The sequence below is a fragment of the Triturus cristatus genome, chromosome 4_1 (assembly GCF_964204655.1).
Source record: "Triturus cristatus chromosome 4_1, aTriCri1.1, whole genome shotgun sequence".
NCBI lineage: Eukaryota > Metazoa > Chordata > Amphibia > Caudata > Salamandridae > Triturus > Triturus cristatus.
The window spans coordinates 195,611,620-195,636,757 of NC_140585.1; the positions used below are offsets into that span (position 1 = coordinate 195,611,620).

Here is a 25,138-nt window from a genome sequence, read left to right on the forward strand (position 1 = left end):
ATTATAGTTATTGATGTCCTTGCTGTTTTTGAGCAAAGGGCTTGTTGGCTTGATATGTTTATGGTGCAAGAACTTAGAGTAATTGTTGAATATATTTACACTTAATATGAATAATTACTTCATTTCAGTATCATTATTATTTATTTCTAGGACTACAGCAGTGCCTAAATGATGTGATTGTGAGCATTGCTGAATCTAAAGGACTGGAGGTGGAAAGTGAGCCAGGAGTCCTTTTTGTCAGGAAGATACATGCAGGAGTCTGTGAGAAGAGTCCAAAGGTAAACTTGGAAGAGGAGTCCTCTGCAAAAACCAGCAGTCACCTCAAAGCAAGGTGAGTGTATCATGACAACAAGATATGATAGGTGCAGAATGTTACATCAATCTGAGTGATCAATTCCAGTGCTAGCACAGAGGTAAAAACAGAAATGTGTAGGTCCTGGAAGCTGTTGCACTGTTTTTTTCATAACCCACTTCTGGGTTATAAGCTATAGAAAAGGGCCTTCTTCTAAAATATAAGCATTTGATGAATGCCCTTAAGACTGATGCAACTAATTCAAACCAAAGGCGTATGAGAATAATGATATCACTGTGCAATTATATTGATTTATTGTTTACATGGCGCATCATACCACCGTTTTTCTATTCTCTAAGCACTGTAAATTACTGGAGTTACTACTACCCATTTCAATAGTCTTCTAAATATCTTGAAGCTGCTTGATTGACCTGGGAAGCTTGGAAGTTTGAGTTAGTCTTGCTGGAATTCACACATGGAGTAAAAATACAAGAACATGAGTTCAAATGACTGAGGACTGTCTGCTTATGATGGTGGTGTTCAAATGTACTGTGTTGTCTGCAGCTGTGTCTGTAGTCCTGACTGCATAAAGTGTTTATCTAACAGCACCCAAATGCTAAATACTGACAACCACAAAGTGTCCTTATAACATGTTGCATGGTGATTGGTGTTTTTTTTTTGCGATTGACACTGTGTATGTACAGGGCCGCAACCTGTCATCCAATTCCAGTCTGCTTTTCACAAAAAAGCACAGGATTTTCTGACTAGCCTCTGGGTGCATGTTAACTATATGCTTTGTAAAAGTCCTTGAAGCTGTGGTCTATACTCTCAAGCTCTGTCCAATGCCTTTATCTACCAGAGCAAACACTCCCTCCTTAATAACTATCTTCTACTCTCTGAGTATGTACAGGGCCGCAACCTGTCATCCAATTCCAGTCTGCTTTTCACAAAAATGCACAGGATTTTCTGACTAGCCTCTGGGTGCATGTTAACTATATGCTTTGTAAAAGTCCTTGAAGCTGTGGTCTATACTCTCAAGCTCTGTCCAATGCCTTTATCTACCAGAGCAAACACTCCCTCCTTAATAACTATCTTCTACTCTCTGAAAGATCTAGGGCCCCTCCTGAGGCCAAAATAAAAAAAAAAACAGTGATTTTTGCTGCAATCCTGCGGGAGCGCAGCAAAAACATAAAAGAAAAGTAAATGGTGGCCTGGTAGCCATCATTTTATTTATATATATATATATATATATATATATATATTATCTACTGGCGGTCGCCAGTAGATAGTTATAGTTAGGACCGAGTTCCCATAGGAAATCTGAAAATTCTATTTTGAATACCTTTGGCACCGGTTGACTTATCTTTGTGAAATTTTCAAAACTAATGGGGCGCTCCGCTCAGCTCCTACCCTGAAAGTCTCGGGGTGATTCGTCAAGCGGGGGCTGAGAAAAAAGGAGGGTCCCAAAACGCGTTTTCCCCATGCATTTTCCCATAGGACCTTTAGTCGAAGGTACAGCCCGAACGGCTGAACAGAATTATTTGAAATTTGGCAAAGAGGTAGTCCTCAGGTCAGGCACGTGTCTTTTGCATATATGGTGTCAATCTGTTCAGTAGTTCCTGAGAAAATTGCAGTTAAAAGTACATAAATATCTATATGTGCGCACCAAATGTCTGCGAGCGTAATTCTGATTGGTGGTTAGATGTCAGTCAACATTCCAATCGGTCGAAATCAGGAAGTGTCGGACGCCATTTTATGTGTGACAGTGAAAAATAAAGGTGGAGAACGTGAAAAGGGGGCAGGGTAGAGAGTTCCTGACCCCTTAGCCTTTGTCAGGGGGTCCCTAAAGGACCCCGAAGGGTGAAATAAACATTTTATTTTTTTTCAAAAAATCGCGGGGTGCGCGCACGGTGCGCGCACCACCCAGCCACCATTTTGAGTTTTAGAGGCAGAAGAGAGCTAAAAACACAAGTGGAGAATGTGAAAAGGGGGCAGGGTAGAGAGTCCCTGACACCCTAGGCCTTCTCGGGGGGACCATGAAAGACCCCTAAGGTCCCCCCCCCCCAAAAAAAATGTATAATTATTGCGCGGTGCGCGCACGGTGCGCGCACGGCGGCAAAAAATTCATTAAAAAAATAGAATTAAAAATCAAGTTCAAGTGTTTAGATGTTGGTTGGCTCTAAAAAGAGCCGTTGTGTTCATTGAGTGTTTTTTTGTACCTACAAGTAAGTACCGATGCAGAGTCTAAAGTTCAAGAGGAAGACTCTGTTCCCTTTATCTGTGAAATGTACACCGTCTCCTCTATAAATGCCTTGCATGTTGTAAAGCAAGTTGTTGTGGTATAAAGAACCCATACCATAGTCTCTGAGGAAAGCAGAAACAGACTTATTGATGTGCTTTTTTGCTTTCTCAATCTGCGGACAATATTGGTTGGACCAGTTCCACTTTTGCCTTTGGCATATATTAGAATATACAAAGGTAGTTTGTGGAAAAAGTGACATCAATTGCACAAAGGTGTCCTTAACAAGCATTTCCAGACCTACCCCAGTTAAAGTGCCTAGGTCATTTCCACCACAGTGCACAATTATAAGGTCAGACTGTGGGAGATGTAGAAAGGATTTCACCAAAGGCATTAATTGGTGCCACTTTAACCCTCTCTGACCAATCCATTTAATGTCTACATTTGGCAAAGCAAGGTCTTTCGCAATACCTCTTTTTTCCGCATACTTTTCACTCCAGTAGACATAGCCATGGCCTACAATCCACACTGTGAACATCTTTCAATGAGATCTGGATGCACTCAGAAGGTGTCTTTCAGTAGAATGGCAATATGAAAAGAAAGATAGTTGTACAATGGCGGCTTACATACTTTTTTTTTAATAAAAAGAACTCATTGGCTGTTTCAGACCTTTCAACACTAAAAACTAGGCTGTATGTTTAAATTTTTAAAAGCATGTTTTGTATTGGTTCAGAAAAATGTGTTCCCACAGAAGATTACTTTGGATATGCTGTTAGGTTTGAAAAGTCAAGCACTCTTGCTCTTTGGATTAGAAACATTGTGTGCTGAACTTCTGACCTCTCTGCTCACACCAGTGTTCCATGATCTGTTGCTATGGTAGCAGGCAGAAGTCATGTTGGGGGTAGGAATCATTTGGAAAGGGTTGAAATTTGCAACCAATAGAAATGTGTGTTTCCATTTAAAAAAATGTGGGAAGCAATGTGATTTGAAGTTAACATGTATATGTGTGAAAAAAGAGAGGGACATTTTGCCATTTAGTGGTTCTGGTGAGAGGAATACAGCTCAGAGATTCTGGCTCTGATAATCGGCTGTATGAGTGGCACATTTCTTTCTCAACTAACTACTTTTAAAGGTGAGTTATGAATTTGAGAGGGGATGTATGTGGTATATTTTGATATAAATAATAGAAATTTGTTTCTTCTTTTAAAGTTGTGTTTTAAATTTTATGTTTTGGAAGATATTTAACTGCCTTGAACTTGTAAGATATTATGGAGTATGTCTTCACCATAAGTTAAGGTGTACTGGTATCACCCAGGAATACTGTTTTGTGCCTAGAATCACATCATGAGTCTGTGTGCACACAGGAATTGTTGTCAGAGATTTAATTTGTGTTGCTCTTGTTCTGTAAGACTTGCACTCGTAGGAAAAGGGCAGCTTGTTTTCTTGAACTGTGATGGTTAGCATTCAGCACAAATCACTATCTCACAGATGAGAGGCAAATGCTAACACATTTGAAAACAACAGGGTAGATTTTCCTTCCACTCCTGCAATGGGTGAGGTAGTTCCTACATGTTCAAAACTCCAATTAACCCTTACCACAGGTGATCTTACATACATCTCTGCAGTCTTCATGCAGTTGTGCAAGCGTCCATGCAGATCTCTCTTGCACCTGACAATACACAGTCTCCAGAAACACACTCTTAGCACACAGCCAGCTGCTTCTCCTGCACTTCCATGCTTACTATTCAGCACTGTGTGGTATTTCAGATAGCAGTGTGTAACGCTAACACATTCAACATCACCAAGGCTCATTTCCTTTGCTCTAGTCTAATCACTCACCCAGGTTCCACATGGTCATGGTCTCAAGTAGCTGTTAGGACATGTGCTCTTTTCTGCCTCTCTAAACTATAAGGAAAATGTGTCAGGCTGTTACAGTAATTATCACTTGCTCTACCACAGTAGTAAATGCGCTTTGAAATTGCCAATCAAATATCGTTTTCTGCCTAGAATCACACCACGAGTCTGTGTGCACACAGGAATTGTTGTCAGAGATTTAATTTGTGTTGCTCTTGTTCTGAAAGACTTGCACTCGTAGGAAAGGGGCAGCTTGTGTTCTTGAACTGTGATGGTTAGCATACAGCACACATCACCATCTCACAGATGAGAGGCAAATGCTAACACATTTGAAAACAACAGGGTAGATTTTCCTTGCAGTACTGTAATGAGTGAGGCAGTTCCTACATGTTCATAAGCCCAATTAACCCTTACCACATGTGCTCTTACATACATCTCTGCAGTCTTCATGCAGTTGTGCAAGCGTCCATGCAGATCTCTCTTGCACCTGACAATACACAGTCTCCTGAAACACACTCTTAGCACACAGGCAGATGTTTCCCCTGCACTCCCATGCTTACTATTCAGCACTGTGTGGTATTTCAGATAGCAGTGCGTAACGCTGACACACTCAACATCACCAAGGCTCATTTTCTTTGCTCTAGTCTAATCACTCACCCAGGTTCCACATGCTCATGGTCTCAAGTAGCTGTTAGGACATGTGCTCTTTTCTGCCTCTCTAAACTATAAGGAAAATGTGTCCGGCTGGTGCAGTAATTATCACTTGCTCTACCACAGTAGTAAATGTGCTTTGAAATTGCCAATCAAATATCGTTTTCTGCCTAGAATCACACCATGAGTCTGTGTGCACACAGCAATTGTTGTCAGAGATTTAATTTGTGTTGCTCTTGTTCTGTAAGACTTGCACTCGTAGGAAAGGGGCAGTTCATATGATAGGATTTGAAAAGCTAAAAAAAAATATAGTAATATATTTAAATTACATTAAGGTATTTTGTTTTTTAGTTTCCTTTAGGTATTGCTAAACAACACTGAAATAAATTAAACATGCCTATAAAATCAAGAAAGAGAAAAGAACAGCAAAAACATCTATCTGAGGACCACCCCAAGCACAGTTATAAGCAAAAATACAATCCCAACCAAAAGCCCTGCAAAGCATTATGGGACAAGATTAGCAGTGGGCAGTGAATATTATAGTATCCAATATCAAAATAATTCTACACAGAGCTGCAGTTCAACTAGTCGTTACTAGATGTCCCTCCCGAGTCAAATGCAAAAGCATTGAAATTATTGTTACATCAAGCTGCAGTTCCACTCGTCGTTAGTAGATGTCCCTCACGAGTCGACATGAGTCAAATGCAAAAGTTTCATGAAAGGGTTTCAACGCTTTTGCATTTGACTCGTGAGGGACATCTAGTAACGACTAGTGAAACTGCAGCTTGATGTAATAATAATTTCAATGGTTTTGCATTTGACTCGTGAGGGACATCTAGTAACGACTAGTTGAACTGCAGCTCTTTGTAGAATTATTTTGATATTGGACACTATAATATTCACTGCCCACTGCTAGCCTCGTCCCATAATGCTTTGCAGGGCCTTTGGCTGGGATTGTATTTTTGCCCATAACTGTGCTTGGGGTGGTCCTAGGAGGAAGGGACCACCACGGAATTGATCACCAGCATGATATGCTCTTTGTGTTCAAGGCTTCAGCTTGGTCCTCTCCATAGGTTAGGGGGGACCCCAAAATCATCACCTCTCTCATTGCCTAACATTTTTTATTCACAGTTCACGTGTGTGAATTGGTTATAAGATTTCTAGCATGTAAAATTGCTGTAGCAAAGCATTTGTGAGTTATGTTGTTATTACTGCTACGCTATGTGTTGGAGCACAGATTTCTACTGTGCTACGTCCATTTTGCGTAGTGCGTAGTACTGCAAACTTTGCATGCTCTGTCAGTGAAGCGTAGTAATATGCCCAGGCTTACTAATTAAATCAAAAAGGAAAAGAGTAGTAAATAAAAGATTACTTTCGTAATGTGTTCTTAGGAGAATAGAAGCATAGTTCAAATACTGAACCATTTTTTAGTGAAGAGAGTTATCTTCAAAGTAATAGTTTGCTGCATGCAGTTGACACCAGTGGTCGAACTTATGAAGTTAAAGATGGTTGTGTAATGGAAAAGGAGAAAATGGTTCCAAGAAATGAGGAAGAAGTGTTAGCTGATGAGGTTATGGGGAAACGTCCTAAAGCCCCAGTGTACACTTGGAATTGTAGTAGTATTTGTACTGTACAAAAAGAATCTATTTGATAAATTACGTGACTTTCTAAGAGAATATAGTTTAAAAAGTGTTAAACAGAAGATTAAGATGCTTCAAAGACTAGATCCATGCAGAGTGAGAAAGAATACTGGTTTGCAAGGACATTCTCTGGCTTGTCTTTCTAGGAAAGTTTGTCAAAGTGTTTTTCACCATTTTAGGATGCTGGCAGTACATCATACTGAAATGAGAAAGTTTGTGAGAAGATTGTATTTTGCTAAAAGTCCAGCACTAAAGTTAAATGAGCTGAATAGTGCTCTGTTGCGTGGATCTCTATCAGATGTAGAGAAGGTTACTGATGATATTCAGTTTTGTTACTTTGGTCCAGAACAAGAAAGTGCAGGAAATGACACAGTTATTGAAGAAAATGTGGAAGAGAATGTAGAACCTACTGTTAGTAAAAATTTTGAAGATCAAATGACAAAATTTACTATCATCTCTAATGAAAGACCAAATATTACTTGTATTTGTTGCCGGAGAAGCCATTATAAAACTCAAACAAGGAATGTTGATCTCTATAAAAAAAGTGAAAAAGAAAATAATTATGAGTGGAAGGATTTTGCTACATATTTGTTTCTGGAAAATTGTTTTGATTTGGGTGAAGATCAGCGTATTTGTAAATACTGTTATAACAAGTTAGAAGAAAACAAAATGCCAGCTAGAGCTGTACATAATAATTTAGAATTGGTTGATATTCCTGCAGAACTTAGTGATTTAAATACGTATGAGTCTATACTCATTCAATATGTCCATCCGTTTCAGACTATAGTTCGTGTGGAGCCCAAAACAGGTAAATTACCTCCTTCAGATTTACAAAGAGGTTTAAAAGGAAGAGTTGTCTATTTGCCATTATATTTGAAAAAAAATATTGAAACAATTGATGCAAATAGTTTGGAAACTGAACCATTAGTTATTCTGGTTAATGGTGTACCTACAAAGAATAAGAACATTTGGCAGGAGCTAGTAGATGTAAGAAAAGTACAAAGAGCAAATGTATATTTGAAAAGAAATAATAAGTACTATGAATCAATTTATATGGATGAAGATGAAGAAGTTTTACTAGCAGACACAGGAATACCAACTGGGCAAATTGAAAAAGTGGATAAGTCAAAAGAAGAAGAAATTTATGAACATTTCAGCATACATCCTCTTCATTCTAAAGAAGTTATGGGAAACACTATTGATCTGTTTCAGATGAAAAAAGCAAAAGGAACTCCCGTGAGTGTATGGGAGGAGAGCTTGGAAGCTCGTTGTTTTCCCCAGCTGTTTCCTACAGGAAAAGGTGGACGATATGATGAACGCCCAGTACAGATTACTTCTTCTGAGTATCGGACTACAAGATTATATGCAGAAGATCCAAGATTTCGTCAAAGTATTCCTTATTTGTTCCATCTTTTATTTGAAAGTGACTTGTCTGCACTATCTTATGCAGTAAATCACATTTTAAAAACTGGAGTACATCTACATAATGTGTCTGCAAAGGATTTTATGAACAAAGTGCAACAGCAAGATGATCATTTGGAATCTCAATTGATTAATCTGATGGCTTGTCAGCGTGGAACTAATGAATATTGGTACCGACGCCATGGAGAATTGAAATTTATGTTACAGAATTTAGGAACTCCTACATGGTTCCTTACCCTAAGCTGTACCGAGTACGCTTGGGATGATTTACTGGATTTTCTTCGAGAGGCAAATTCAAATATTGAAAACATCCAATACAAGACAGCAGGAGAATTGTGCTCATTGGATCCGGTTAATGTTTGCAGATATTTCAATCATAGATTTGAGGCTATGATGTCCTTCATCTGCAATAAAAAAAATCCACCTCTTGGAGAAGTTGTGGATTTCTTTTGGAGAAAATAGTACCAAGCAAGAGGCGCTCCTCATATTCATATGCTGTTGTGGATCAAGGATGCCCCAAAATTTGGAACAGATTCTGATGATGCAGTTGTATCTTTCATTGAAGAATATGCAACATGTGCTATACCTAAAAGCACAGAAGAAAAAAACTTAAAAGAGCAAGTTTTACGTTTCCAAAGTCATCGGTGTGGAAAATACTGTCGACAAAAGTAAAAGAGTAAAGATAAATTCTACACAAAATGTCGATTTGGATTTCCACGACCTGTTCTTTCAAAAGGAAGAGTAAACATTTTATGTCAGCTGTGCGACATACCATTACAAGAAAATCTCAAAAAAATACCTACAACCTAAGAAGAAAAGAAGAGTCAAAATATATAAATGACTACAACCCAGTCATTTTATCCATGTGGAATGCTAACATGGATATTCAGTATGTAGCTGACAATTCTATTGCTGTTGCTCGGTATGTCACATCTTACATCACTAAATCTGAGAAAACGGAATTGAAAGAAATATGGGAAGAGATTTCTCACGAGACGACTGTCAGTAAAAAGCTATACAGTTTCAGTTTAAAGATGTTATCGCATCGAGAAATTGGGTCATACAAATGCTCAGATAGGTTATCATCTGCAAGTCTGTAATCCAAATCCAGAAGAATAATTTCGGTAAGTTTAGGCCTTGCAGGAATGCAAAATCGGGTACTGAAATCTATTCAAGAAATTGAATATTTAGCAGAGAACGAACCAGAAAGTACAGACATTTTGAAAACAAATATGTTGGACACATTTTACCCAAACAGAAGTCATCATCTTGAGAACATGTGTCTCTATGAAGTGCTGCAGAACTACATTTTTACACGGAATGCCACAGAAGACATCAACAATGGAAAATATAAAGTCATTGGTGAGGAAGGATGTTTGGTGAAACAAACAAAAGGAAGTTTGATTAATCACAGGAAGCTGAGTTGCGACACTACTGACAAAAAGGAATTTTACTACTTAGCACTTCTGCAGCTGTTTAAACCATGGCGTTCAGAGGATGAATTACTTGGAGATTTTCAGAGCTATGAAGATTCCTTTAATGCATGTAAAGATAGCATAGAATGCAGTACTTTCACAAATTATGTACAAATGTTAAATGAAGAAATTGAACAAGAAGCTACAATTGCAGCTGAAGTAGCTAGAGACAGTTCTCAAGACAGTCAAAGTTCTGGTACGCTCAGTCAAGATCCCCTAGGACAACCAATCGTAGAAAATGAAGCTGCAATAGCCATGACTGAAGTGGAAACAGCTATGAATCAAGCTCAGGAAGATTTAATAGACTTACCAAATTTGGAACAACAACAGAATGATGAACAACAACAAATTTATGAAGAAGTCACAAAACAAATTGATCATGGATTACTACATGAAAATAAAGAGTGCTCATGCACATCATTTGAACCAATCAGAATGTATGTGAGTGGACAAGCTGGAACTGGAAAAAGTTTCTTAATTAAAGTAATTAGAAGCTACCTACAGAAAAAAACTGGTTCAACGTTGTCTTGTGTTGTTACTGCTCCAACTGGGTTAGCAGCATATAACATAAGAGGAATTACCTTACATCGTTTGCTAATGTTACCAGTAGAGCATGAGAACAAAATAGAATACCACAAGCTAACAGGAGAAGCATGTTTTGAAGTTTCAAGAGTGTTGAAGAAAATGAAAGTTCTCATTATTGATGAGGTAAGCATGGTATCAAACTTAATGCTTGCCTTTGTGCATTTAAGAATGCAGCAAATTCTAAGGACAGACTATGACGTGTTATTTGGAGGAAAAAATGTTATAGTTTTTGGGGATCTACTGCAGCTCACTCCAGTTAAAGGACAACCAGTATTTAATACTCTTGCACATGAAGACACGAAAAAGTCATTAGGAAGTATAGGTAATGTGAATATTTGGTCATACTTTGAGTAGAAAGAACTCATTACCAATATGCGTCAAGCAAATGATGATGATTATGCAAGTATTCTCAAAGATATCAGAATTGGACTACTCACAGAACATGGCAGAAAAGCTTTACAGAGTCGATTGCTATGTAATTTGTTTCCAACAGAACAAATAGTTCCAGAGAAAATATACAAGAAAATTGCAGAAAAAAATACTGTAATCTGCTTAATGCCAACAATACATGAATGCTCTATATTCAATGAAGAACTTTTGAAATTGGAAAATGAAGAGATTATGAAAATGGAAGCCGTGGATAAAATACAGCATGAAGGAATAACTATTATATTGACAGGCAGATTGAAAACTAAATTGGATTCTCTAGAGAAAAACATATCGAAAACAGCTGGTTTAGAAAAGAATCTTTATGTATGTATGAACTGTCGAGTAATTTTAAGACGTAATTTGAATGTAGAAAAAGGTTTAGTGAATGGAGCCATGGGTAAAGTTGTGGGTTTTGTTAATTACCAGAAAAAAGATGGAATTGAATTTTTAAAAATAAAATTTGATCAGATTGAAGAGGTTAAAGACATTAGTCGTTGTACAGTTCGTTTTTTGCTTGTGAAAGACTTATATGTACGTAGGAAGCAGTTTCCATTTTCTCTAGCATATGCTGTAACTATTCACAAATCTCAAGGATTAACTGTAGATAGTTCTTTTGTAAACATTGGACCTAGTGTGTTTAAAGAAGGTATGGCATATGTTGATTTGTCACGAGTGAAAAAATTATCTGGTTTATTCATGATAGACTTTGATGACTCAAAAGTTAGTGCTGATGCAAATTGTGTAAAGTAGTATAATAGATTAAGAAGCAGCTATGCTCCTCATTTAGGTCAGTATCCTGTGTTTGAAAAACGTGTTGTTTGTCGGAAAAGGAGAATTGAGAATATCTGTAATGAGGATGTACAGAAGAGAAAACAAAAAGAGAGTGATGTGATTGCAAGCAAAAAGAAAAAGGACAATGTTGAAGAGGATGTTGGTTGTCATTTTGAAAATAGCTCTGGTGTCAACTGCTACGCTAATGTAGTGCTGAATGTTGTATTTTATCTTGAAAGTTTGCAAGAGCAGATAATACTAAATCATGAAAAAAGATTTTGTTCTCTGCTGAGTTTCCTTTATGAGAAGTTGAGTAATGATAAAACTAAAATAGAAAGTGCTTCTGATGTTAGAAATCTTTTAGATGTATGTTCTGGATGTACACAGTTTACACAAAATGTCCAGCAAGATGCACAGGAATTCTTAATGTATATGCTTATGGTACTGGAAGATGAAGGGGTAGAAATAGAAAATATGTTTGGTCTCTCATAAATGGGAACATTGTTGTGAAAACTGTATGAACACATGCAGCACTAATGTTGATTGTGAAAGGTTCATACATTTAACATTACCAGAGAGTAAATCAGTGACTTTTAGTAAATTAGTTAAAGATGCAAATCACAACATGGAATGTTCTCAATGTAAATCAGAAATGTTATCAACGTTATTTTTAAAGAAATATGGACAGTATACAATTTTAATGATGCAACGTTGTAGAGCTGATGGAACAAAATTGGACACTTTAATAAAGAAGTTTGTAGGAAATCAATTATCAATATCAGGAAAGACTTTTGTTGCAGTTGTAATAATTTTCCATGATGGACCTTCTATAACTTCTGGTCATTACACAGTTTATCTAAAATATGAAAAAGGCTGGACACTGTGTAATGATTCTCAATTGATTTTCAAGCAACGTTTGACTGCAGAATTACCAAATTCCTACTTAATTTTTCTAAAACCAAAATTTTAGATACAAATTGCAGAATCTGAAGAAACCATTATTTCGATTTTATAGGATTACCATTGGATATTTCACCTAAAAAAGATTTAAAAATTACCATTTGGCCTCATGGAAAGGTAAATGTTTCTATTGTGGACTTCTTTGACAGATAATATTTTGGTGTATGTGCTTAAGCAACAAGATTTACAGACGTTATTTATTGCAAATAGTTATTGTTCTTAGAAGATATTTTTAATATATATGTTACATTTCTATCAAGGTATGTTTTACTGAGGATAGATTCAGGGCTTTTTTAAACAATCTTTCAGATTGTTTATTTTTTTGCCCGCTGTTAAGTGATGAATACAATTGATATCACTATTTTCAGTGAAATTCAATATATTCTGAAAACAGCAAAAAAAGGGCAAAAAACTTACTTTGTTAAATATGAAAATATGTGTACTGTATTCTAAAATGTATTGTTAAATATTACTACTTTTTTTCTTTTTTTTCAGATCTAGAAAGAAAATTTAGGAAATTGAATCCATTTTTCTTGTAATTAAAAAAACCCATTTATTTCTAATTAAGTTATTTTGTTGGTCAGGTAAGTTTAAAATATCTGTATTTCTCACCCCTTCACTTTCATGCTCCCTTTTCTTCACTTCTCCTCACTCTGCTTTTCTCATTCCCCTTCCCTCTCTCTTCTTCCTTTACTGCTCTTTCGTAACTCCCTCACTCCTTCTCTACTACTCCCCTAGGTTTACTGCCTCCATCACTATTTTTTCAACCATGTTTCTCTCCCTGTCTCCATATGTCATTCTAACTGCCTTACTCCTTTTCAGTTCCTTGCTCTCTGTCTCTGTTTCTGTCTCTCTCCCTTTGTCTGTCTTACCCTTAATTTCCTTAACATCTCTGTTTCTACCACTCCTCCTCTCTCCATCACTCATTTTCCATCTATGTTAATTTTTTTAATCTTCTCCGTCATTCTCCTTCCCTCACCTTCCCTAACTGTCACTATCCTTCACTCATAGTCACTCCTATTCTCCTACTTCACTTACTCCTGTCTGTATCTCACACCCCTTCACCTTTTCGCATTCTTTCCTTCACTCTCCCTCACTCTCCTTTGCTCATTGAAATCCTGATTCCCTTTCTCTCACTCCAGATTCCTAAATCCCTCCATCCCCTCACTCCCCATCTCTCACTTTCCCTTACCCCCTTTTCTAATCCTCATACCCCTTATCTCACCATCACTCCACTTCTCTTACTTTCAATCCCTTTACCCTGCTGTACTTCATCCGCTTCATCTGTTACTCCCTTTTCCTATCTCCGTCCCTTACTCCCCTTTTCTCATTCCCCCTCCATCACTCTCCATTACTCACTGCCATTCCCTTACTCATTCAGTCTTTCACTTCCCTTTCATGACTGATCATACTTTCCTTTTCTCACTCATTCTGTCTGTCCTTTCCTCCTCTTCACTCAGTCATTTCAATCATTTCAATCATTCATGTATGCACTACACATTCATTCAATAAAATTACAACACAGTATATTAGGAATATAGCTCTTCTTGGAGAAGTGAAGTGAGTTCTGAAAATAACTGTTTTTTTTGTCTTCTTTGTTTTGTATTTTTTTTTTAGTTTTTTAACAATTTTGTATTTTTTTTTATTTTTTTAGAGCACCAAAAAAAACTGGTAATGAAAAACTGTTCAACAGGAACAAAAACAATAAATGAAAAAAATTATGGGCTGGAGCATGTGTGCTGCTGTACTTTGTTTTCGATCAAGTTAATACTGCTCTCAGCGTAGCAAATAACAGCATTGCACACATTACAATGTATGTGCACCTTCTGGAAAAGTGGGCGGATGTCCAGTGACCTGGTACACGGAGAATCTGCGGCCGCAGATGATGTGCTCGGCTGAGCAGGTGGAGGGTTGTCTCTTAGGGCTCTAGTTGACTCTCGAGCATAAGGTACAGGATGCACTGTCTTGAAGTGTCTCAACATTGAACAAATACTAAACGAGTATTTCTTGGTGGGATCTCCTCTGGATAACACACTTCCACAAAGAGTGCATGTCACCTTCGGGGCATTGACCTTCTTTTGGCCCTCTGGAAAGGTGAAGAATTTCCAGATAAAAGAGTCTTTTTGTTTGGTCTTCCTTGGTGGTACCACAAAGGTCTCCTCCTCACTCCCTGAAGTAGACTGCTGTTCTGCCATTTTCAAGTAAAATTGTACTTGAATAGCTGTTCAGCTCCTTGTCCCAGGAAATAAGAAGAAATAGTGAGAGGAGTGGGTGTGGTGTTTGAAGATTCTGGAACAGAAACTACTATGAACCAATGAAAAGTGTTGTTTCGTAATCACATGACTTGCCGTGCGCGCACGGTGCTCGCACGTATTCGCGCACGGTGCACGCACGCATCAGAAATTAATTACTTTTAATCCGATTTCTAAAACATGAAAAGGAGGCAGGGAAGACACTCCCTGACCCCCTAGACCTTCTCAGGGGGTCCCTAAAGGACCTCGTAAATAAAAAAAAAAAACATTTTGTTTAATAAAAACAATTGCCGGTGTGCGCACGGTGCGCGCACTGTGAAAACCCCTTAAAAAATTTTTTTTTAACTGTTTATAAGTTTATAGAAGATATTAACTATGCAGTTCAACTTTATCCAAATTAAAAAAAAAGAGCTGAGCCATTCCATATTACAGGATACAGTCAATCTATAACTATATACATAGGTAGTTTATTGTAAAATAAATATATAAAAAATATAATAATACATACATAAATTAGCATTTAAAAAACCTTACAAATTCACTAAAAAACCATAGGTTTCACACACGTTATAGTTAGAAATTAGCATTTAAAAAACCTTGCAAATTCACTGAAAAAACCATAGGTTTCACACACGTTATAGTTAGGAATTAGCATTTAAAAAACCTTGCAAATTCACTGAAAAAACCATAGGTTTCACACACGTTATAGTTAGGAATTAGCATTTAAAAAACCTTGCAAATTCACTGAAAAAACCATAGGTTTCTCACGTGTTATAGTTAGCTGGACATTTCACAAGTACAAAACCATTGAAATTCCCCCGGTATAGTTAGTTCAGCTAACAATAACTCGCGCGACCGCAATCCACTGCTGATGACGTCACATATTACATCACTCATGACATGGTCAGTGACATCACTCATGACATCACTGATGACATCTCAAATGACATCACTGATGACATCTTTGATGACATCATCCAGTGAATATGTGTCTTTCTGAAAAATAAATATTTTTTATATATGTATATCTAAAGGTTAATGGAAGAATAAATGGGTAAATAAGTGTCTAAATGGATGTTTTTTTTTTAATTAATTGTATAACTGACTTATTAACAGTATCTTAGTGAATACAAGTATTAGTGAGTAATGTTTAAATATTCAAATATCTGTATCAGTGTCTCATTTTATGTATAAGTGGCTGCATGGGTTGGTGAGTAGCTACATGAGTGTGTATATGGGTTATTAGTTTGTTTTTAGAGCATCAGTATGAGTGTCTGTATGGTTCAGTGGGGGATGTTACTTAGCGTATAGATGCATGAATGAGTGACTCACTGTTTGTATGTGTTTTGAAGACAGTATGTGAGCAGAACAGTATGGGTGGATGAGTGTGTGTATGGGTGAGTAAGAGAGTGAATGACTGTCTCAATAGTGTCTTTATGAGTAAGTCCATATGTTTTAAACTAGTATATGTGAGTATTGATGTATATAAGTGAGGATATATGAGAGTGAGAGATTGGAAGAGTTCCTGTATAAATATGTATGTGTTTCTATAAGTGATTGTTTAAGAGAGTAAGTATGTGTACGTTTCTGTAGAAGTAAGTGTAGTGGTGTGTGTATAGCTGCATATGCAAGTAAATGGATGTTTATTTGCATGTGTGAGTATGTGTGTGAGTAACTCTATGTATGAGTGTAGGTGTGTAACAGGATGTAGAGGTGTATGAGTACATATGATGACTGAGTACATGTATGAGTGACTATATATAAGTGTTGATGAATGAGTGGATCCGTACGCAGATTTTGGAATTACTGAATAGGTTGTTCTAACTGGTATTGGTATCTCTATAGTTTTCAAAACTTTAGTTTGTATTTTTCAATGTGTGTATCAAAGTTTATATTAGGATAAGAGGAGGTCTGCCACTCTTCCACAAGGATGATGTCATCAGTGATGTCTTTTGAGATGTCATAAGTGATGTCATGAGTGATGTCACTGACCATGTCATGAGTGATGTAATATGTGACGTCATCAGCAGTGGATTGCGGTCGCGCGAGTTATAGTTAGCTGAACTAACTATAACGGGGGAACTTCAATGGTTTTGTACGAGTGAAATGTCCAGCCAACTATAACATGTGTGAAACCTATGGTTTTTTCAGTGAATTTGCAAGGTTTTTTAAATGCTAATTCCTAACTATAACGTGTGTGAAACCTATGGTTTTTTCAGTGAATATATATATATATATGTATATATTATCTACTGGCGGTCGCCAGTAGATAGTTATAGTTAGGACCGTGTTTCCATAGGAAATCCGCAACATTCTATTTGGAATAACTTTGGCGCCGGCCGACGAATCCTCGCAAAATTTTCAAAACTAATGGGGCGCTACGCTCCGCTCCTACCCTGAAAGTCTCGGGGGGATTCGTCAAGCGGGGGCTGAGAAAAAAGGGGGGTCCCAAAACACGTTTTCCCCATGCATTTTCCCATAGGACCTTTAGTCCGAGCTACAGCCCGAACGGCTGAACAGAATTACTTGAAATTTGGCAGAGAGGTAGTCCTCAGGTCAAGGATGTGCCTTTTGTAGGTCTGGTGTAAATCTGTTCAGTAGGTCCTGAGAAAATAGCATTTAAATCAATATATATATCTGTAAGCGTTCTCCGTGCGCTTACCGTAAGCTTACCGTACGCGTACGGTGCCGTGCGCGAGCTCAATTCTGATTGGTGGTTACATGACTGTAAACATTCGAATCGGTCGAAATCAGGAAGTGTCGGCCGCCATTTTCTGTATCTCGCACTGAGAAACAAAGGTGGGGAACGTGAAAAGGGGACAAAGAAGAGAGTTGCAGACCCCCTAGTGTTTGTCAGGGGGTCCAAGAAGGACCCAAAAGTACGAAAAATACATTTAATAATTTTTAAAAAAAATCGCGGAGTGCGCGTACCGTACGCGCACGGGAAAAAAAATAAAAAAAAAAATAAAGAAGTAACAATCACATTTATTAAATAAATTAAAGGATCCACAAGGGAGAAAAAAACAGATGTTACTGTGTAAAAAAGAGGCGAGGCGCGCACGGCATGGACTGCGCAACGTGGGCGCTCGGTGTGCGAAGTGCACCGAGCGCCCACAGCGCGCGCACGGTGCGCGAAGCGCACCGTGCGCGCAGGGTGTGCGCACAGTGAAAAACCAGAAAAAAAAATACAAAATAAATACATAACTTAGCATTTAAAAAACCGTACAAATTCACTGAAAAAACCATAGGTTTCACACTTGTTATAGTTAGGAATTATCATTTACAAAACCTTGCAAATTCACTTAAAAAACCATAGGTATCACACATGTTATAGTTAGCTGTACATTTCACTCGTAAAAAACCAATGAAATTCCACGTTATAGTTAGATCAGGTAACTATAACTTGCGCGACCGCAATCCACAATGTGTAATTTCAGATGTCATCATTGATGTCATGAGTGATGTCACTGACCATGTCATGAGTGATGTAATATGTGACGTCATCAGCAGTTTATTGTGGGCGCGCAAGTTATAGTTACCTGATCTAACTATAACGTGGAATTTCATTGGTTTTTTACGAGTGAAATGTACAGCTAACTATAACATGTGTGAAACCTATGGTTTTTTAAGTGAATTTATATATATATATATATATATATATATATATATATATTCACTGAAAAAACCATAGGTTTCACACATGTTATAGTTAGCTGGACATTTTACTGATAAAAAACCAATGAAATTCCCCCGTTATAGTTACTGTAGGCAACTATAACTCACGCGACCGTAATCCTCTGCTGATGACATATGTGTCTTTATGAAAAAAAAATATTTGTAATATATGTATAGCTAAAATTTAATGGAAGAAGATATGGGCAAATAAGTGTCTAAATACAGTATTAGCATCAGCAGAGGATTGCGGTCGCGTGAGTTATAGTTGCCTACAGTAACTATAACGGGGGAATTTCATTGGTTTTTTATCAGTAAAATGTCCAGCTAACTATAACATGTGTGAAACCTATGGTTTTTTCAGTGAATTAGCAAGGTTTTTTAAATGCTATTTCCTAACTATAACGTGTGTGAAACCTATGGTTTTTTCAGTGAATTTGTACGGTTTTTTAAATGCTAAGTTACTTTACGCCATTTGTGGCGTGCGCGCCCACTTAACGCAGTTCGTTCCGTGCACGGTTTTTATCAACTTTAATAAGCCCTGTACATTTGGTGGCCTTCGGCCACCAAAAGCACAGGGGGTGAGGTCAATGTGGATAGTGTTTTTTTTATTTCGATTTTATAATTTCATGTTGCCAAAATTACGTTTTTTTCTCTATTAATAAGCCCTGCACATTTGGTGGCCTGCGGCCACCAGAAGCACAGGGGGTGGGGTAAGTGTGGATAGTGTTTTTTTTATTTTTATTTTTTTACCGTAAGCGTACGGTAAGCTTACGGTAAGCGTACGGTAAGCGTACGGTAAGCGTACCCCGCGAAATTGCCGAAAAAAAAATAAAACCGTTTTTGCTCTTGGGGGATGTTTGGGGACTCCCTCAACATGACTATGTGGGAGGGAGTTGTCAAAACAGCCCCGTAACATGTTTTTGGCCATCATGTTTGATAAACAACACTCAGTGCGAGAGACAAAATGGCGGACGCCGCTTCCTGGTTTCGGCCGATTCGAATGTTTACTAAGATCTAAGAGCCAATCAGAATCGCGCTCGCGCACGCCACCGTAAGCTTACGGTAAGCGTACGGTAAGCGTACGGTAAGCGTACCGTAAGCGGGCTCAGATATATATATTGATTTAAAGGCTATTTTCTCAGAATCTACTGAACAGATTTACACCAAACCTACAAAAGGCACTTCCTTGACCTAGGGACTACCTCTCTGCCAAATTTCTAGTAATTCTGTTCAGCCGTTCGGGCTGTAGCTCGTTCTAAAGGTCCTATGGAAAAATGCATGGGAAAAACGCGTTTTGGGACCCCCCTTTTATCTCAGCCCCCGCTTGACGAATCCCCCCGAGACTTTCAGGGTAGGAGCGGAGCGTAGCGCCCCACCTATTTTGAGAAATTCGCGAGGATTCGTCGACCGGCGCCAAAGTTATTCAAAATAGAATGTTGAGGTTTTCCTATGGAAACGTGGTCCTAACTATAACTACCTACTGGCGACCGCCAGTAGGTAATATATATATATATATATATATATATATTAAGTAAGTAAATCTTTATTCGGTTATAAAAACATTAATAACCATAAAAGTACATTAAACACATATTAAACACAATTTACACAATGTAAAAAAGGAAGTGGGGTATGGATAAAATTTACTTTATCCGAGATTTACTCTGTGTTTAAATATACATTTTAAAAATGTGCTAACAACTTTCGAAATCAGAACAGAATTCAGAAATTGCAAATATAGCATAGCGGGATGACATCTTCTGAAGCCAAGAGTTTTCAACAAGGGGATTAGCCATAACTTGCGATGTTCAGTATAATATTTGCAAAACAAAACGGTGTGCATCGTTGATTGTTCAGACATATCGTCACAGGGCCACACCGTTAAACTCTCATCCCAATTGTGTCCTTTAGGAAAGGCTACAAGCCTGTGGAAAATATTTAATCTGAATCGTGCCAGCAAAAAACGCTCAAATTGTGACTCAACGTATGTCAGATATGGTTCCATTTCCAAGGTGGTTGTTACTACCAAGGAATGTTGAACTGATGGTTTATTTATTTCCTTGCTCAACCGCAGTTCTTCCATGTGACTCAGAGCCCTTATTTTTAGATCTTTCTTTGGGATCTAAGCAATTAATTCGGGGTTAGAATAGTATTTAACCAACCCCAGGTCTGCAAGGAGTTTTTTCACGTATGACAACCACTCAATTTTCCCCACACGTTCCAAAGACATACAGTCCGCCATATATATATATATATATATATCTCCAAAACAAGAGTTGCGTCTGTGAGAATGACCGCCTTGGAGAAAATGCCTCTCTAGTGAGATCTGCAGCTGCTAGATTCTGCTTAAATCTCGCTGGCTCAACGCGTTTCAGAAAAGCCGGAAAGGAAAGAACAACAACCAGAGTAAGTTTACCTGCATGATTTTATTTATTTGCACCTCAGTGGGCGTGTCCTCCCTCATCGCGGGCATTCTGGTATTTGCAGTCCTTTACTCAAATGAAACCCATGTGGGTGTTGTTGTGTGCCCCAAATGTCAACAATATTTCCATATGGACACAAGACAGTAATGTAGTGCTGCCAGTAAAAGTCACTCAAAGTGGGCTAACTCCATGCCTGTTGCACAGCGCCAGACCCTCCTGGCTCTGCAGGTCCGCATCGCGCAGCGGGTCACACTCGCGGCTTAGGCTTCACCGCTACGTATCCAAAACAAGAGTTGCCTCTGTGAGAATGACTGTCTTGGAGAAAATGCCTCTATATATATATATATATATATATATATATACATATAGACATATTATCTACTGGCGGTCGCCAGTAGATAGTTATAGTTAGGACCGTGTTTCCATAGGAAATCTGAAAATTCTATTTTGAATAACTTTGGCGCCGATTGACGAATCCTCGCGAATTTTTCAAAATAGGTGGGGCGCTCCGCTCTGCTCCTACCCTGAAAGTCTCGGGGTGATTAGTCAAGCGGGGGCCGAGAAAAAAGGGGGGTCCCAAAACACGTTTTCCCCATGCATTTTTCATAGGACCTTTAGTCGAAGGTACAGCCCGAACGGCTGAACAGAATTACGTGAAATTTGGCAAAGAGGTAGCCATAAGGTCAAGGAAGTGTAAATCTGTTCAGTATTTCCTGAGAAAATAGCATTTAAAACCATATCAATATCTATACGCGCGCACCGTGCGCGCACTGTGCGCACACCCTGCCGTGCGCGAGCGCAATTCTGATTGGTTGTTAGATGTCAGTAAACATTCGAATCGGTCGAAATCAGGAAGTGGCGGCCGCCATTTTGTCTCTCGCAGTCTGAGGCAGTGAAAAACAAAGGTGGAGAACGTGAAAAGGGGGCAGGGTGGACAGTTCCTGACCCCCTAGCCTTTGTCAGGGGGTCACTGAAGGACGCCCAAGGATGAAAAAAACATTCATTTTTTGTCTTAAATGCGCGTGGTGCACGCACGGAGTGCGCACGGTGCGTGCACGGCACGCACAACGCTTCGTGGGCGCTCGGTGCGCGAAGCGCACCGAGTGCCCACAGCGCGCGCACGGTGAAAAACCTGAAAAAAAACTTACCATTTAAAAAAACGTACAAATTCACTTAAAAAACCATAGGTTTCACACACGTTATAGTTAGGAATTAGCATTTAAAAAACCTTGCAAATTCACTTAAAAAACCATAGGTTTCACACATGTTATAGTTAGCTGGACATTTCCCTCGTAAAAAACCAATGAAATTCCCCCGTTATAGTTAGTGCAGGCAACTATAACTCACGCGACCGCAATCCTCTGCTGATGACGTCAGATATTACGTCACTGATTACATATGTGTCTTTCTGAAAAATAAATATTTGTAATATATGTATAGCTAAAGATAAATGGAAGAAGACATGGGTAAATAGGTGTCTAAATACAGTGATGTAATATCTGACGTCATCAGCAGAGGATTGCGGCCAACAAGCCCACCAGGTACCTCCAGTAAGCGCCATGGAGCTGCGTCGCAGAGTGTTGTAAAAAGGGGCGTGGCCTCTGAACACCTCTCTGCAACCCAGCTCCCTGGTGCATACTGGAGGTACCTGGTGGACTAGTTGGCCCCCAGGGGACCTCAGGATTGAGGAGGAATTAAGTCCCCAACTTAAAACGCGCCACAGGGTGTGTTTGCACACATATCACCTGAGTCCCCGCCCCCTTCCTTCACCATTGTGCAAATATTCCTCTAAAATCAGCCGAACTACGAATTCCGATTTACTCACCTGTTATCAGGAGAGAACCCAGTGCAGCATCTTTTAGCCCAGCACTGACCCTGAAAAGTAATTCAAAGCGTACTTACCAGCAACTTCTATTTCCTTCCATAGGAATCCATTGTGTGGTTTTCAGCAGAAAAGTTTCTGTGTCCATTTTTGAAACGTACAAATATTCCTCTTAAATCAGCCGAACTACGAATTCCGATTTACTCATCTGTTATCAGGAGAGAACCCATCACTCATCTTTTAGCCCAGCACTGACCCTGGAAAGTAATTCTAAGCATACTTACCAGTAACTTGTATTTCCTTCCATAGGAATCCATTGTGTGGTTTTCACCAGAAAAGTTTCTGTCTATTTTCACAAACTAAAAATATTCCTAAAAAATCGTCTGTATGACTTAAACACATTCTTTCAACTGCTTAGAGGAGATTCACCAGTGCTGGATCCAGGATCCACCACTGAGTAAGAAAAAGTAATGATAACACTACTTACCTACTAAGTAAATTTTCTGGCATAGGATAACATTGGTGATTCTATGTGAAAAAATGTCTGTGTCAACTTTTAAAATACAATAATATTCCTTAAAAATCACTACTGTAATCAAAACGCTTTCACTCAACTGTTTACAGGAGATGTCCAAGGACTGAATCTAGGATCCAGTCCTGTGGTTAGAAAAATAATCCATAAAGTAACTAATTGCAGTTGACTAGAAATTCACATTGAGCTCATTGTTGCATTGTGTTTGAAATTGTGTTGCCTATTGCAACAACTGTAACTAATGTACTTAAAAGTCTATTGCCTATTTGCAAAGTATTTAAACTAAAGTAATTCATTCTGAGAAAGTATATTTTGTATTGTAATGTATAATGTAATTATAATGTAATTTAAAAAAAATCTAAAAATAAATAGTTTAAAAAATGTAGTAAATCAGTATAAAAAAAATCAGTATAACAATTAATACATTAAAAAAGGTCATTTACAAAACCTTTGAAATTCACTGAAAAAATCATAGGTTTCAGGCCTGATATAGTTTGGAATTAGCATTTAAAAAACCTTTGAAATTCACTGAAAAAAACATAGGTTTCAGGCCTGATATAGTTAGGAATTAGCATTTAAAAAACCTTAGAAATTCACTGAAAAAACAGTAGGTTTTAGGGGTATTATAGTTAGCTGGACATTTCACTCGAACAAAACCATTGAAATACCTCCGATATAGTTAGTTGTACCGCAATCCACTGCTGATGATGTCACATATTATATCACTCATGACATGGTCAGTGACATCACTGATGACATGACTGATGCCATCATCCACGTGACAATCAGATACACCTCATCATACACTAGTATAACCTTTCATCACTCACTGTAAAATACAGAGTGCCAGATTTAAAAACATTGACACACCAATACAAGTTTCTAAACACCCACTCAGTGATTCCTAGATCTATACACACATCTAATCACTTACTTATAGATTCACTCATACATGCTGTCAATGATCAATAGAACAGTCTCAAATAAACTTATACATCTATATCGACATTACACACCAGCACACATCCTAATCACTTAGGAAGTCATCCTACTCACTTATGCAAACAATGGATCATACTTACTTTTACTTAGCTATGCACTTATAAAAACACCACTTCATCTAGTCATATAGATAATAACTCATACTTAGTGTGTTATAAAAACACTATTACAAGTATACAGTTATCCATACAGTCACTCATACAATCACTGAGTCTTATCTATACTTATTTCTATACAACAACTGACACATACACTGGCTTTTATTTTTCTAGTTTGTTGGACATGTACCATTGAGACATATATTGGCTCATCGCCACACCCATAACGATATTCACTCACCCAAACAACTGTTATAACATGTAGTTTTAACTTTATATACCTACTGAATCAACTATTCACACATCTTTGGGCAGTCACACACCCCCCACTGAACCACATACACATTCACTCTCCCATACAAATACTCAGTTAACGAATCAATAACTAATATAGACTTTCACGTAGCTAGTAACCAACTGGTGCAGCAGTTTACACAACAACTGACAAAGTGATACAGATATTCACACAGTTTAGTCACTATCCAATATATTTAGTGAGACACTACAAATTAGTCAAGTAAACAGTCAATCACACTGCTACTAAATCCTCCATCCAGATATTTATATTTATATTTCCACTCATTCTTCAATGCAGATTGCTATATATGTAATACATATTTAACTAACGAACCAAACCACATTCACTGGATGATGTCATCAGTGATGTCATTTGAGATGTCATCAGTGATGTCACTGACCATGTCATGAATGATGTAATATGTGACATCATCAGCAGTGGATTGCGGCCGTGTGAGATGTAGTTAGTACAATTAACTGTATCGGAGGATTTTCAATGGTTTTCTTCGAGTGAAATGTCCAGCTAACTATAACACCCCTAAAACCTATTGTTTTTTCAGTGAATTTCTAAGGTTTTTTAAATGCTAATTCCTAACTATATCAGGCCTGAAACCTATGTTTTTTTCAGTGAATATATATATATATCTATATATATATATATATATATAAAATATATATATATATTCACTGAAAAAAACATAGGTTTCAGGCCTGATATA

At 37.9% G+C, this 25,138-nt stretch overlaps 1 protein-coding gene across 3 annotated transcripts in view; it reads left to right on the forward strand.

The window, feature by feature from the left end:
* LOC146854004 (glycine N-acyltransferase-like) overlaps window positions 1-25,138 on the forward strand; it is a 208,007-nt gene that overhangs the window by 63,448 nt on the left and 119,421 nt on the right. For all 3 annotated transcript variants that reach the window (XM_085651869.1, XM_085651870.1, XM_085651871.1), the window contains one exon: window positions 151-331. In XM_085651869.1, coding sequence (XP_085507995.1) covers window positions 151-331 — 181 coding nt within the window. The remainder of the gene's footprint in view (window positions 1-150; window positions 332-25,138) is intronic.